Raw genomic sequence first — 16,951 nt, 5'->3', positions numbered from 1 at the left:
AGATAACATGGTTTAGTGGACTGTGGTAGCAAGGGTAATGGGAGGATGGTTGGACTAGATGATCTTGTAGGCCCTTTCCAGCTTTGTGATTCTATGATTAGACACATAGAAGAAACCACAGCGATCTTTATAGTGTTGTGGTTTTTGTTTGTTTTTGTTATGCTTGGTAGTTATTTCAAATAATACATTTGGCATGATAAGGCTCTGGTTTGCTGAGCCATACGATGAGTGATAATTGCAGCTATTATTTTTTAATAGTTAGTTTCATAGAAAAAAAAATTAGACTTTCATTTCCCCAAAAGCACATAAAAAGAAGTGACCTTCCTAGACTCATCTAAATAGCTGTTCTGATAACGTTTTCAAAATCAGAAATTAGTTATTTAAGTGGTTTTCCATTTCTGTTCTGTGTTTATTTTTCTAGATGCGTGATTTCCATTGACTGTTTGGTTAATCATTATGACAGGTTAATTTGCAGAAGAGAAAAAGCCCATTTGCTGAAAAGAAGGTTCCCTGCAGTGAAGACTACACTATGTGCTTATTTAAGCTTTTATGCAATTGCTTCTTGTATCATGTTGTTCAGACTGAGTGATATTTTGTTAATAATAACAGTACGTATACTAAATGAAGGCTTTACATGGAGACTGTGTCAAGCTGCATTGGGAAATTAGAATTAATTTGAATGTTTTTCTTTTTAAAAATACTCAAATTTAGCTAATGAAGCTTACTACACTGAAAATAGAAGGGGGAAAAGGACTATACTGAATATAATTTTGGCATGTCAAAATATAGTTTTGGCCTACTAAAGTCTGTACTAAATTTTGTGATTGGTTTCCTGCTGCTTTCAGCATAGCCCAGATTTTTTTTGAAGCTGTCTTGTTTATGCAGGGTCTGGATGGGTACATCATGTCTTACTGAGTGTTAACAAGGAGGTCTGAAGATTTGGTCCTATTGAAGTCAATACTTAATTAAAGATTTTGTGCTACATGCATTTGAAAATTCCACTGTGCATCCTGCTGTGCCCAAAAGACAGTATTTTGTCATTTCAGTTTTCTTTCAAAAGTAAGTTGGGTATTTTACCATAATTTTGCCTTTTAACCTTTGTATTCATTAATTGGATATTTCTCTGCACTTGCTTCTTCAGTGTAACCCAAGAAATTTAGAGAAAGTCCTCCAAACAACAGAAGCATCAAGTCATGGCATTATATAAGCATGCCATTATTGTCTCACTTTCCACTACTGACCAAAAGGAATGTGGGTATTCAGTTGATGGAAAACCTGATATTGGACCAGGAATAGTGGGGGCTGGCGGTCATCTTCCAAACCATCAGAGCATGCGAGCCCTTTCCATAAGCTCAGCCTCAAAGATGAATTGTTTTACACCCTGCTGCTACAAGCAGAAGGCTGTTGCAAAAACTCCCTGCTCCAATTGCCAGGAATGCTCACACCTTTTTTTGGTGATCTTACTCACAGCCAATTTCTACACATCTATTTTTCTGCCAACATTATTCTCTAACTAAAATAGTTTTTCTCTATTCTATTCTACCATGTTTATAACAAGTAGACTCATCTCTCAGTTTTTTATTTGCTAGGTTAAACAAACCAAGTCAGCCAGTCTTCTCTTGTAAATTAAGATTTTTACTGATCATCCCAATAATCATTTTCTGTACTTGTTCTGGTTTGAATGATGTCTGTAGAACAGGGATGACACAAAGTGCCAGGGGATGTCTTCCTATTGTTGTGTACAGCTTTCTTTGCACTGGAAACCTCTCCTTATGTCACCTGTGTTTCCCTCTTCCACACTGACACCTTTTCACAGTATCATCCTATGGTTGCCTGATTAATCCAAGGCATTCTCCCAAGCTACTTGCAGTTGACAGGCTTATACCTTGCTGCAGACCTGTTTTGTTGCTGCCCTGTTATTTTCCACTTGCTGTTAATGACTTCCGCTGCATTTCTGTTACTCCAGTTCTCATGATCAGCCTGTTGTTTCTGTATTGTGTCCTCTTTGCTTTATCATCAGTCTTGTAATTCTTGTGATGTTGTGAGTTAGAACATTAAACAAGATTAGCCCTCAGATGCTATCCAAAACACAGAAGATATAATCCCTGTTCCACCATATATGCAAGATAAGTATAAATGAAGATTATTCATCCAAATGTTTTGGATGGAACATTACGATATTTCTGTGTATTCAGACTCAATAGCTGTTTTTAATGGCCATGTTTGTGCAGGTACCTAGGAGATATTGAATAAAAACAAATGACTTATGTTTTGACAACAGTGCTAAGGGCCCTTAAGTGAGGGTTGGGCTCTATTTGGCTGAGCATTATGAAAACAGATGTTCTTGAGAAATGAACAAAGAGTAGCAGTTCTTTATGTTGGGCAATGTGCAGTGAGGTATAAAGATGCTAAGAGAGGGAACAAGCACGTGTGAAATCATTAAATAAACAGAGGGAGGCTTTGTGTCTTTAGATAGAATGAGGAAAGATCTTCAAGGTCTTGAAAATAACCTGTGGCGAAAATTGGAACCTCTTTTTCTCCATTTTTGTTAATTTCTGGTGGAATTTTTTCTGTTTTGATGTGAAACTCGTGTAGAACCTTGTTTTCCAGTGACTCAACTATTTCCCTATCATGGGCGGCAAACAATAATATTTTTGTAGGAACTCAGGCCTTGTGCGCTCTTGAAATTGGACTGTCCTTGTTACTCCTGTCTCTGAACCTCAGCAATGGCCTGGGCGTAATTAAGGGCCATTGGCCTCTTCTGATGCAGGCAGAATCCGAAATCCGTGAATTTCTGAGAGCAGTTGATTGTTTGTAGCAATCAGCGGAAATGGTAATGAACTACAGGAACAGACATGAAACACTGCTTGGTGTGCAATGGCGGCACACCAGAAAAAAAGTTCAAAGATTCCCTTTACTTTGTCTATGCAGATTCTGATGACAATTTTCTGTTTGTTTTTGAGGTACAAAATCAACCTCTGAGTGTAAAATTGGCTAAGAGAAGAGAAATATAGGGAAGGGTTTACGTTTTTTTGCCAAAAACAGCTGCCAAAAATTGACAGAAAACATACCAAAAAAATCAGCAAACCAAACACAGGGAAATGTTACAAACAAAATTGGTACTGAGCTGTAAATTGAAGGAACCCACTCAAAGTGGAGGCTTTTATAACAGTGTGCTAAAAGCAAATGAAAAAATTTATCACTTTCATGTGTAAGAGATGTGATGGGATGCTTTGTCTTAGCAGAATGCCAACAGTTGCATTAAAGACCTGTCAAGTACTGCAGCATTTTAAAATGGACAGAGAACAAATAGGTTGGGCGTATCTGTGTAACTCTTGAGAAATTGACTGTTTTCTTTCTCTATTTGTGGAATAGGTGCTTTTCCTCCTAATATTTCTTATTATTTACCAGAGTGATTATATAACAGTTTTTCTAATTGATTCAGGTTTCAGAATTGCTAAAGGATCTGTCAAAGTGTGTGTGTGATTTTAAAGTACCAAGCTGGGTCTGCAGGTGTGAGCCTTACAACTTGGAGTTTATGCAGAGCTGAGGTGTTTCTCAAGCTCATCTGCAGTCATTGAGAGATCTAGCTGATGATTGTTTGTACATTTACATTTACCTAAATAGGTAATGGCCAGGACTAGTAGCTTTGAGTTTCTAGTTCCACTTAGGAAGCAAAGGAAATTTACAAGTTAAGGGCTATTATAATCTGTATTGACTGTTGGGAAATCATAGAGGAGTTTTTGTTTATCTTTTTTGTTGTCTTTTTTTTTGCTGAAGAGTTGAGTACAGGGGGCAAGTGTGTGCTGACAGCTGGTGGGCTGGAGGTCAGTGTTCTTGGCTGGGTGATGGTGCAGGGTCACTGCAGGATGCTGCTGTATGATAGACATGCCTGCTCCTTTTTCCATTGCCAGTAGCATAATGCTTCATAGAGCAAAACCAGGCTAAGACCACAGACAAAAATATTCTGTGCCTCAGAATTTTAATGAAGTAATTTGGGAAGGAGATACGAGCTGGACACTGGCTGGGTATGACATCTGACCATCATTCTGAGGGAGTATGTGAGTCAGATGATACGATGCCTTCCTTGTCTAGACCACTTGTTTGAGCTCAGCCCACAGCTATAGTGACCAAATGTTGCTATCCTTTTAATGTTCTACATGAAACAAATCTAATTTTTTCTCCATTTGTTCTCTGGATGCAAAGCTTGTCACCCAGATGCTGCTGCCCAGAGAAGGAGTCCTTCTCTTATCCCATTGGTAGGATATCCACCATTCTCCATGCCAGAGAACATATGTGTGTCAGCCTCTAAAAGTCTATGGCCTCTAAGTCATGAGGGAACAAAACCTGACTGTCCAAGCCAGAGTACTTCCTTCACAAGTGCTATGTGGCTTATATTCTTAGTAAAGTATGGCAGCCATCAAGCAATGAGTATTTACTCCTGTCAGCTGGGTAGTCTCCACTGCACTTTTTTTCCAAACAGAATTGAGCAGATTTATCATAGCTTATTTCTGTTCCAGTCAATAGGCTTAGAGCTGTAGGATTTGGTTGCTTCCTTTGGTCTTGAAAAGAACAGCCTTAATCTTCACCAAGTGGGGAAAATAGTCTGGTGTACTTGGGGAAAAAAAATAATTTGCAAACAACCCACGTAAATGACCAGAATGAAATGTACAAATCGTCACCCCCCAAAACATTAATTTTTGAGAATGAATTAGGGATTCAGGTGTTGAAAATTGGTAACGCTTTTCAAGTTTCTAAGGTTGGATGGTTGTACTAAACTGCAAGCAAACCACACACACATATATATTCATAGGTTTCATATCCTTGCTTCCTTTTTAGTAGTTTTCCATCTGAAATGTACCAGTCACCATTAATCTCTTTCCTGCAGGGAAAAAATACCATCTCTGAAAGTTATCTGATTATTATTTGTTTAATTGGAAATACTCTTCACCCACTCTGGAAATCCTGACTCACTTGACAGCTCAAAAAACCCATGACCAGAAAAGCCCTCTAGTGCCTTTATGACAGAATATCTGCTAGGCAAATTAGGCTTTGTTGCATTTATTTACTTGCCAGAACTATACCATGTTCCTTATGTGGTTGTTTTGGGGTGTATGGTCTGTTCTATTGCTCTGTGAGATGCAGCTGGCAATCTGTGCCTGCTGAATGCCAGCCTGGTGAGCAGAATTCAAGAAACTCATGGAGGACAATTCAAGGTTTGCATAAAATTTCAGTATTTTCTAATTATCGATTCTTCAGAGTGATGTGATCTGAGGGACAGATTTAAAGAGGGAAATAAAAGATGTGGGGGACTGCAAGAGGGGAAGTTGTAAGGAGTCAACAAGCTTGCAGTCAGGACACCTCTCTGGTAAGAGATATTTGGTCCATATGCATTGTGCTATACAGTGTCCAGAAGTGAGAATGCATAACAATGTTATTATTGTTATAATATTAGAATAGTACTCTTTTATTGGGTCACTCTGAAACTTTTTCTGCACATTATAATAATAAATACGGTCAATGGAGATTTCTGCTGCTTTATTCAGACTCTATCATAGTGGACACTCCTGGATAGCACGGTGTTTACTTGGATCTAAGCCCTTATAGGAAGATACAGAATCTGTATCTAGAAAGTTCCTGATCTAGTTTTCTTCCTGTTGGACTCCTATAGTATACTGGTGCAGTATTTGTCCCAGAGCACTTCCATTCTGCAGGTTGAAAGCAATGCCATGGCTGTTGCCTGTGGAGCTGAACTCAGTTCTTTCACTGCCCAAGCTGAGAGCTGATGAAAAAGATGCACATGATATGGTCTGTAGCTCTCTGAGCCCATCCACTACGTTCATTTAATTGCTGCAGCATATCATTTGAGATTCAGGACTACCCCACTGTGGCCAGTCTCAACTGTTTTTCTGCTGTGTTTTTGCAGGCATTGATACTTCACCAGCTTGGGCGCTATAGCTTGGCCGAAAAGATTCTCAGAGACGCTGTGCAGGTGAACTCCACTGCCCACGAGGTCTGGAACGGCCTGGGTGAGGTGCTGCAGGCTCAAGGCAATGATGATGCTGCGACTGAATGCTTCCTGACGGCACTGGAGCTTGAAGCCAGCAGTCCTGTTGTCCCATTTACAATCATCCCAAGAGTTCTTTGAGAGGGTATCTTGACCGACTTATTCTGGTCTGACTTCTGGGTGTGGAAACCCAGTGTTTCAGGCTGCCTGGTAACTGATTAGTTTGCAAAACCTTAGAGTGGCAGGTAACAAACTCATCTTTTGTGGGAAAGTGGCCAAAACAGTGTCATGATGCATTCTGTTGCTTAGCTCAGAGGACAGAATGGCCAACCAGAGCCAAACCAGTCATATCGCCAATGTTTTTACCCTGGTAGTTTTGAAACTTCATTATATTGTTCCTGAACGATGTGCCATATTTTGTTAGTGATACTTGAGTGTTACATAAAACTATAATGGAATCAACTACCAAACGTAGAATAATATATTCCAGTTAAAATTCAGTGGCAGAGCAGACTATTTTTAACAAGCCTGTTATGAAAACTGTTTTCTTCCTGCCTCTCAACCTCTTTTGGCCCAAAGTCAAAATGTGAATTTTCTGTTTCCATCTCTATTTTAGTCCAGGCCAGAGAATCAGTTGAGTTCTTGTTTTTAGTTGTTAATAACTGTGATGTGTGGCTAACTGTTATCTCTATTTAGAGCAGAGGCTGAGTACAAGAATATTTATATTTTACCAATGTATGCCTGTTACAAAAAATATATTAGTTATTTAAGTTTAACTTTTTTATGTGAATTCAGAGTTTATTTATCAATGGAAATATGTAAAAAGAACCTCAAATGGAATATTTACCGACATTCCTTATTCGTGACCCACACTTGGCTAAATGGGAAGATTATGTTAATAATAAAATGATTTTTAAATGGAACCTTTCCTGTGCCCTGGTTATCTGCCTGGGGGGTAAGAGAAGTCTTGTGAACGCATGCTGTTGATGTGGGATCTGTGGCTGGCTGGCCTTGATCAGCAACACCAAAGTTAAATGCCTTGATGAATGACTAGAGAACACAGGCTGCTGTGCTCTTTGCCAATACTTACAGTTATTTGGGATTTCAGGTTTCCCTAAGTCTTCACTACTACTCTCTTCTACACTCCTCCTATTCCAGCTCTCGTTGAATCCAGATTATTCCACTTCTACATAACACATGGACTTTTCCACATATGTTATTAGTGTTTGGGAGGAGCACATTAAACATTTATGCGCTATTCTCAACATCTCCCACTCTTTACTTCCCTTGAAGGAAAAGTTGCCTGGTAACATTACTGCCATATTGATACATTAGGGTCATACAGTTAGCAGACATACGTGCTAGAGTTTACCTGGGATGCACAGCTAAGAGCCATTTGTTGCCATGAGCATCCAAGGTGTGCAAGCCAGAGCATCCTAGTGTCTCCTCACTTAAATAGTGGACTTGTGGGAGCTGGGAGGATTTCCAGACTCCCCATTAAAACAGGCACTCATAGGTATGTGCCTGATGAACTGCTTCACAAGAAGCAGCTTCAAAATGCTCATTGCAAGGTAGCTGATGATTCAGAAAAATGGCAAATGTTTTTTCTCTGCAACTCACCATAGAGCTTACTCACCTCAGGAGCCTGCAGGATCCCCACTGCGAGATGGGCTCTGTGCACTCCAGTGAGTGTCTTTCAATGGCAGAATACTTAAACCTGGGGGAGCTCTTCATTTGTATCTCTTCTTCTTTGGCATTTCTTGTGCCTGTTAGATTAAGGCTACATTCAAGTTATATCTGCTTAATGCTGATACCATATGTTCCTTATAAAATGGACCAAAGCACCATTATAGGCAATATTTTCAAATCTATTTAAAAATCAGAAGCAATTATCATCTTGTTCACTACAGAAATATCAAAGTTTCCCTTTCCCTTCTAAGGTGCCAGTTCTGTGTGCTTTCTTCGTGCTGTCCCTGGCATTTCTGTTCTCTTTTCTGTTTGCCAGCCATTCTCTCTTTTCTAGTCCCACCTCATAATATGTGCTCTGGGCCGATGTCTTCAGTATCTACTATGTGGTTTACTAAACATATTACAAAACCTCCATTTGTGTAATTCAGTTCCTCTGGATCCTTTCTGCTCTCCAAGTTCAGTTATATTTGAAATACCTTTTAGGATCACCTGATCTACACATTTCCTTACTATGGAATCACTTTTGGTGTAAATCCACACCCTTGTGCCCCCTGTGAACAGCCTCAGTAAAGCTCAGTTATCTATTATTAAAAACTGATTATTGCTGTAAGTCCTTACATTTGGGTGTTTTTAGGCTAAAGTGGAAGTCCTTGCAGCACATGAATTAAACAGCAGCACTTGTTTAAACATAGTTTCCACCTTAATCAGAAGCTGTTATCAGAAGTTATGGCTGTGTGACTTCTTCCCACTTTTCTTTTTTTCCTTCTGTTTAATTAAGAAGCCCAATAATCTTAATGATCCAGCTGAAAACTCAGCCAGCCCCTTTCTCTGTTGCCCTTTGGAGTTTTGCTGGCTTTCCCACAGAAGCCTGGTACAGGTAGTCAGTCCTTTGGTATGACCTGCTGCATAAGGAGTGACATGAACAGAAAAGAAGACATGGCTTATCCTCCAAAAAACAGGCTGTACTTGCACCACTTATTAATAACTTGCATCATCAGACACACCAGCTATGTATAACAACAAGTTGAACAAGCTCAAGATCTCCAGTCCTTGAACAGGAATTGGACCTTCGTCCAGAAGGATGAATCCAGCAGCGTTCAGAGGAGACCTCTTCTGTTCTGCAGTGTCCTCATGCTTCTCCAAGCGAGTAACATTTAATGTGTTGAGCACATGCTGCAGTGCTGTACCAGCCTCCATTGCACCATACCCCTGTAGGCTAAAATGCTCATTCAGCAGGTGTACTGCTCCAGCATATCATCTGTTTAAGCTCACCATCTCCAGGCCGCATTCTCTGATCGCAGTAGCAGCTGTGTGTTTGGAAGAACTGAGTGTAAAAACCTGCTTTGGACTTCAAAGGGTTGAAGAAGTGTGTCATTTTGCTGTGTTTTCCATTGTGTCTTTAAGGACAGCAGGAATATCTTTAGGAGAGCTTACCCCTTCTCTGCTTCATCCAGGTATGAAGCTCTGAGCCTGCTCTGGACCATTGGGACACACTCCCTGCTCTCTTGGCTCCCGCTCTGCCCCTAAAATTGTCTCCTCAGGAAAGCGACACTGAGTATGAAGTTACCATTACCAAAATAATCAGCTGGTAATAGGTAATGATGATATTTGTTGGTTATTAATACAGTGATGTGGCTTTAAGAATGCATAAAAGCCATTCATTTCAGCTTCTTTCTGGGGCTGGGCCTGGGCTCCCGCCCACAGCCCTGGGTGGGTGAAGCAGCAGGACAGCGCTGGGCCAAGCAAACCAGGGCAGGGTACAGCAGGGAGACTGTGCCTCCTTGCTACCAAAGGGATACCCAGCCTTCTTCACAGGTCTTGCTGCTCCAAACACAAGTGCTTGCATTGCTGAAAGCAGAGTTACAGATGCATTTTATCCTCTGAGGCCCCTTCCATCTTTTTGCTGAGTTCTGAGTGTTCTCTTCAGCTCTTGCAAAGCTGCCTTCTTTACAAACATATAGAAAGGCAGTAGGCACTAGCTGCCATTGGCTTATGAAAAGCCCTGGAGAAGGCCCACCAACAGACACAAACAAACCCTTGTAAGGTTCTTCTGCTGTCAGAGAACTGCACCAGATTCTTAATCAGCCGTTCTGGGTTAGAGACTTCACCTGGAGGATTAACTTCTGCAAGGATGAACTTCAGTAACACAAAGGCTTAACCAAGGCACAGATCATACACCAGGTTAGCGTGTGATTTCATCCCAGGCCTAACTCAAAATACTGGCAGTTGCTCTTGAATAGGAGATCTTAGCTGCACATCTGTTCTGCTCATGTTGGGTTACATCTGGTGAGCATAAGGCTACTGGCTGAGTCAGACCAGCTCACAGTGCTCGTTGCCTTCACTTCTCTTGAATTTCTTTAAATGTGGAGGAGGAAACATGGCAATGTGGAGGAGGTGTGAGCCCCATTCGGAAATAGCCTCTAATGAGGGAGGTTGGATGATGTGGATTTTGAATTGCTTCCCTTGCCATTTTCATTAAAACAAAGGCAAAAGTAGGGTGACTGAATGCAAGTTAGCTGGTCCTGCAGTTCCCAGATGTGTCCCACCCACATATACATGCAAGGTTCTTTTGCTGTCCTTGCTCCAGAGCACTGTGCTTGCCCTGAGAAATGCAGTAGAGAAGAGCACGTTGGGATTTTGTTCCCAGCTAAGATGCCTTTGCTGTGAATAATATCCTGAGGTATTATGCTGCTGATATCTCCTGTTACATTATAGTTTGAAACAATAGAGACTGAGTGATTATGGAGACACTCAGGAAAGTTAAAATGCATTCATTACTACTGTGATGAAGATAATCCATAAGATAAAAACATGCATAGGTTGCTCTGAAAGCAATGCCTCCTATTTATTTCCATGGAAAGCAAAACAGGTACAAATAGCAGAAGAATGCTATTTGATGGAGCAAATTCTCAGCTACAAAACACTATTCTTCAACATAGTCACCACCATTAGCTATGTATCTTTACTAGTGATGAACAAGAGCCTGCATGCTGCGCTCCTAAAGATCTGCAACAGCAGAGATGACCCACTATTTCATGGCTGCTATGATGATGTCATTGCTAGGAAAATGTTGTCTATGCAGTCCATCTCTCATCAGCCCAAACAGATGGAACTCAGAAGGTGCCAAATCTAGGCTATATGGTGGGTGTGGTAGGACAGTCCAGACAGGATTGGCAGTGTGCTCCACAGTCTTCAAAATGGAATGAAGCCTGGCATTATCGTGTTGCAAGAGAAATCTTGTCCTCTTCTCCGACCTGACTCTGGAAGTTTGAACGTCAGCTTAGTCAGCAACATGATGCAGCAGTCAGAGTTGGTTTGTCAGTGTTCCAGGAACTCCAAAAGGATTATCCCTTCTATCTCAAAAGACAGTGCACATCACTTTAAACACCAAGGGCTGCATAGTGCACTTTTTCCTCAATGGGGAATTCCCCTTAATGCTCCATGGATTGCCATTTTGACACCAGCTCATGGTGGTAACACAACAACTTGTTAGTAGTAATGATGTGATCCAGGAAACTGTCACCTTCAGTCTTGTGTTGGTTCAGTAGGTCCAGCATCCATTCTGTTCCAGTGTGAGCATTCATGAGACCCACCCACCACAAACTTTGCAGTATTCCAATATTGCCACCATTATTTTCTGTAGAGTAGAAATAATACAAGTATAGTGCTGTACAGTTGAAGTAATGCAAGTATATTGTACTGTTTTAATAATACAAATATAGTTGTAATAGCTAGAGGGTATCTAAGGAAAAGGACTCACCAACTCTGAGGCCTTCAGTCAAGAAAAGGTGCTCACCAGTGTCAAAGCTCACCAAAGAGCTCCACAGAGGAGCAATCTCCAGAAAGAGATGCTGCCTTAGTGGTGGTCAGCCCTTAAATGGGATCTGGGAGATGTGGAGACAAGCTCCACCCCTTCCAGGAGCACAGCTGAATTACCTTCACCTGTGCTCCTGCAGCTGACTCATCACTTGCCTCAGATGGTTAATCAGAGGTTCAGGCTGTGATCAACAGTTTCCCTTACAGTTTCCAACACTTTTAAGATGATATTTGGTGACACCTTTGCTTCACCTGCACTTCCACGTCAGATGACATTTTGACAGACTGCCCCTCTGCTGCCATCTGTCACACAGCAACAGAGTGGAAGGAAATATTGGTGAGAAGGTTCAGCCTCTACTGCCATACCACCTCCATCTGCCTCTGATGCTGTGGACCAACATAATAAAATAGGAGGTATTAATTTTGGAACAGCCCTTCAAAAGTGGGTGTCTGTGATCAGAAATAATATTGACTCTAGGCCCAGTAACATACAAATGCTTCAAGAGAATTAATAAGATGCTGTCTAACATAGTCTAAACTCATATCCACCAGCTTCACTACAAATGTTGGAGGAAAGGGGGCAGAGATCACTCAGGTCACAACTAAGGACTCAAAACAACTCTTATGGCCAACATACCTCCTTGTGTATCAGCCTCACCCCATGATTCTTATCTCAGACCTTACTTAGTTCCCAGTCTGTGGAGAGTTTGAGTAGGAAGTGATGCTGTTGCACAACTATTTCCCTTCCTGGCCCCAAAATGGACTTCATTTGTGATTCTTGGCCATTATTAGCACCAAACACTGTGCTGCATATCGTGGGTTGCACTTTTTTAATCGTTCTCTTTCTTGCAGGTTTGAAGTAGGCCTATAGTAACATAGGGTGCTGGCACATGATGGACTGACTGTACTGACATTCTGACTGCACTTGAGAGACAGCTACATCAGCATTCAGCCTTCACAGACATTCCTAATAGGATTTCCACTGAGAATGATAAACAGCAGCTTTTGGGAGACTGTTTCTGAGCATGTAGAGAGCAATGTCACCCATGGATCTCATTCTTGGTTGAAAGCAAAGGGACCTGTGCCAATACAGAAAGATGTCTTGGCTACACCAAAGGAATTCTCCAGCCACACCTGATGCTCAGTTAGCCTGTATTGTTGTAATGCCCAAAGGATCTAACAGTAACAGGCCTTGGTCTTGGTCTCTCTGTTTCCTCCATCTTGGATTAAGTGCATATTACCGTTTTCTAAGCAGTTCAAAAGCAGATGTAGATTTTGCCCCCTTTTATTTTCATTCTATTCCCAGTACACATTTACCCACCATGCTACTGTCATTATGTGATGCTTCTGTGCAGAAGGTAGCACAGATCAGTGACAAATGCTGCCTCCATCCTGCTCTCTGTCCTTGAATTTCCATTTCACTGGTGAATGGCGAACAGTACAGTACTCACCGACAGCTTTTGTGTCCTGATTCCTAGAAGAAAGCATCCTCCCGAGAGCAGCCTACCAGGCCCCAGAGGCTCGGGCACAGCAGCAGCTGCAGCCTACATAGAGTGGGGGTGGTATAAATAGCTTGCTGGAATAGAGGCAGGATAATTAGATGGTGTGGAGAGATGGCCAGAGCTGCAGCATTCAGGTTCAGCTTGATTCTGTAATAAGCATTGTTTCAGCCAACAGTATAACAGTATCAGACAATCTGATATTATATATTTGATATCTCAAATTGCCTGTTTTTCTCACCTTGAGACAATTCAGGTTTTCTGAATCTTTTGTGGAAATGTTACTGTGGTATCAATGACTTCATGTTTTGTCACAGTCAGTCACCGACTTTTACAAAAATAAAAATAAAATAGGTGTATCTATTCCACTAGTCAGGGACCCTGCCCCTCTTCAAGCTTCGCTCACCAGGTGCTGGTGGGAGGGGTCTTGCTCTGTATGCCATCTGGCCTTCATGAATCCCATCTCCCTTGCAGGACAGCTAGAATCAAAAGGGGGATGCTTTCTCCTTAATTACCCTCCTCCTTACCCTGTTGACTGATTGCTCTCCTCTGCGCCATGGGACCTACGAGCACAAATGTTTTTCATCTAAATTAAGCAAGACTTGGACCGTTCTATTTACACAGGCTCTAACCTTTGGGCCTTCATAGCCCAGCAGGGCTGACAAGGGGTGTTGTGTTGTATTAGTGTTGCTCTGGTGTGCCAAGTTGGGCATGGCCTGAGTACATTGGAACACCAAGCCCAATGGGGCTGCAGCAACGCAGGTGCTCATCCATTGCTCCAGAATGAAAATGGCAGCAAATACTTGCCTGAGGCCTCACTTGTGCCTCCAAAGGGAGGTACTGGCTGAGCCCAGCCACTCCACTAGGCAGTGCCAGGTCCCTGCTTTCAAGCCAGAGGCAGACAAGCTGCTTCAGTATTATAACCTGCTGCTAGCCTGCTGGTGACCATTTGTGACTGTTACTGCTCTGTATGGATTGCTGTCAGATAGACACATAGAATTCATAACAAAAACTCATTCTGAACCCATCCCCTAGCAAGAAACTCTTACCATCCTCTAGCTGAAGACTGGGCACTTCTACCATCAGAGTTCTGTGACACGATAGAAATTAAATTTCATTATCCCTGTAGGATACAAGTGTGCCACACCTAGCGGGCCATGAATTCACTGTCTCTCTTGATAGTGAATAGTCTCCCAGAGAAAAGACCTGATAAATCAGCCCTTCTTATGAATGGAGTGAGATTCAAGAGGCCTGCGAGGAAGATCCCCACTTGCACAGCAGTGTGCTGAGCTGCAGCACCAATAGCCCTGCAGCACTTCAAGCAGATACTGCTGAGTGGCAGACACTTTCTGTGATGGCTGACATTAAAGAAAGCCCTGAATATGCATGTTGCCCTCTCTGCTGACAGCTGAGTCTCTGATGTAGTGAAATGAATAACATCTGCCAAAGGAGCAAGCCCTCCAGAATAAATTAGCATCTGCTTAGGGTATGAGCTTGTACCCTTTGACTGGTGGAGACCAGTTAGGAGACCAGCAAGGTAACATGGATATCTATTCTGCATTCTCAAGGCCACAGAAACACAGAAAAAGTTAAAATTCTACTTCAAGCTGGAGGAGGGCAGGGGAGCCTTGTGGGCATTTCCAATGTTCAGGCCCTCTGTGGCAGCATGGGATTTGTTCACAGCAATTCCCAGGTGATCACAGGAAGAAAAAGACCCCCAGAAGCTAGAGAGAAAAAGGAGGGTGTGGGGGAAGAAAAGAAGAAGAAAAAAAAAGGAAGAAAAAATCTACATAGTGATTTCCATCAACCTCCTCTGGCAAAATATAATTCCCTCTATGCATCACTGAAATGCTGCAGGTATTAGCAGGCTCTGCTGATGGCACTGCTGAGGGCACAACCCAGCTCTCCACACGCCAGCACTTACCGATGCCACACTCTTCTGCATCACTGAGAAAAAAACACCCTGATATTCAGGGTCTGCATCCAGGAGGTGAGAAATTCCTCTTTGACTCCAAAGTGATCAGCAGGAACAATAAAGGCAGACTTAAGACATTTCAAGCTGATGCAGAAATGAGCAGCAAAGACATGTCTGCCTCTTTTTAAGTCCCTCCTCACCTGAAGCTGGAAATCTGATGCTGAAGGAGACCTTGGGATCTCACACCCCTTTTGTCCATTGTGGGGCAGCACTGCCTTTTCCTTGCTCGAGAGACGCAGTGAGGTCCTCCAAGCAACAGGCGCTTCGCATCTTCCAAGGAAACAGGCAATTCCCAGAGGTTTGACCTTCTTCCTTTGCAGAATTTATTGTTCAGGCTGTGGCTCAGGTCACAGCCCTGGCTAGAACTGCTGCCTTCATTGACTCAGTGGGACTGCTTCCTACCGAGGAGAGGGGGAAACTCTGAATTTTAATCACATTTTGGCTGCCAATTCTAAGGCCAGGAAAATACTTGTTTACATGACTAGAAACAATATGTGTTGCATACACATATTCTCTTCAGCTATTAGTGCATGAGCATAAGCAGACAACAACCTCCTGGCTGAATACAATGCAAATCCTTTGGCTGTCACATTCTGGCACTTTACCTGCAGGACCCTGGTGTTGCCACACCTGCCTCACTGGCACTCAGAGCTAACACAAGGGAATTCTGGGCCGATTTCCTGTTTTGACTAGAAAAAAAAGTATAATATACTAACAAGCCCTGAGCATTAAAAGCAGTTAGAAGAAAGAGGGAGCCTGTGTGCATCAGATGGAGCCCTGGTTTAGTTAGAGACGGCTTCAGCTACCCAAAAGGAGCAACTGAATGGAAGTCAGTGAGCCAGAGTGCTTCTGAGGAAATCAAAATTGAGCTCTTCGTGTCTTCACAGAGCAGAGACCAAGGACAGCCACAGGCTGTAATACAGGCAGACCCTCAGAGACGTGAATCCTGCTGGCAAATCCTTGCCAAACCTGCAGTAATCTCTGCAAATGGTAGCCATGAATTTTCCTATGGGAGGGCTCAGAAATGCAAACCACAATGCAGCTGCAGGCCAATTTCTGAATTTCACAGCCTGTGACCTCCATCACAGGACCAGGTGTTTGTTGGATCTCTCTGTTGTTCACTCCATGTCTCTCTTTAATACCTGGGAATGAATCGCTTCAGCTTTTACTTGAGCAGTCTTCAATGCAACTGTCTAATAACAGCCTTTGTTAGTGAGACTGCCTCTACGGGTATCTTTCACAGCTCATAAGCTATTGCACAAAATGCAGCAGATGTGCTTGTTTAAGTTCTGCAATAACTGGCAAAACCCTCTGCTTCCTAAGTCTTCCTAATAAGCTGCATCTCTGGATAGCCTGCAGACAAGCTAAAAATAGGAAAAGTCAACCACTGAATTTCATATTTTGCTTTTCAGTTTTTTCTTGGATGCACTCACTGTGTCAAGCAGTTGCATTTCCCGTGAGGTCAGGCACTAGACAATAGTTTTCCAAGAGCATGGAAACAACAGAAACCCATTGAACAATTCCACATCCAGGAACACTGAGCTGCTGGCACTCACTGAAAGGTCAGCCCTAAATGCGGCCTGCATTGTCTCTCTGTCTTCTTCAGACTGATATTTCATTTCCAAGTACCTTCCCAAGCTGTCTGCTTTTATCTGCTCCTGCTACTTACAGAGCCTCCCCAGTTTTCTCAGGCTGTTCATTCCTCAGTGTCTTGCTCCCACTCACTTCTGAGATTAATGCTGTGCAATATTCCACAGCTCTCACATTCTGTTACTCGGAGCTCAGCTTGTTCTTTTCTAAAAATCTAATTTAAATTAGAGAAAAATTGAAGTCTGTATATCTAAGTGGATATACATATCTAGGATCAAGGAGCACTGGGGGGCAACAAGGGGCTGACCGCATCAGACAGAATAGTCATTTTGATACAAAAAAGAAGTGTTCCCCGCTTTATTTAGGTGTAGGCAT

At 42.3% G+C, this 16,951-nt stretch overlaps 1 protein-coding gene across 5 annotated transcripts in view; it reads left to right on the top strand.

The window, feature by feature from the left end:
• Window positions 1-6,930, top strand: part of TTC7B (tetratricopeptide repeat domain 7B) — a 108,861-nt gene extending 101,931 nt beyond the window's left edge. For all 5 annotated transcript variants that reach the window (XM_015865358.2, XM_032444884.1, XM_015865357.2 and 2 more), the window contains one exon: window positions 5,927-6,930. In XM_015865358.2, the coding sequence (XP_015720844.1) occupies window positions 5,927-6,148 (222 nt within the window). In that variant the 3' untranslated portion in view covers window positions 6,149-6,930. The remainder of the gene's footprint in view (window positions 1-5,926) is intronic.
• Window positions 6,931-16,951: the final 10,021 nt, after the last annotated feature.

This window comes from Coturnix japonica, chromosome 5 (assembly GCF_001577835.2).
Source record: "Coturnix japonica isolate 7356 chromosome 5, Coturnix japonica 2.1, whole genome shotgun sequence".
NCBI lineage: Eukaryota > Metazoa > Chordata > Aves > Galliformes > Phasianidae > Coturnix > Coturnix japonica.
The sequence above is the reverse complement of the archived record's forward strand: the minus strand, read 5'-3'. Positions and strand labels throughout refer to the sequence as shown.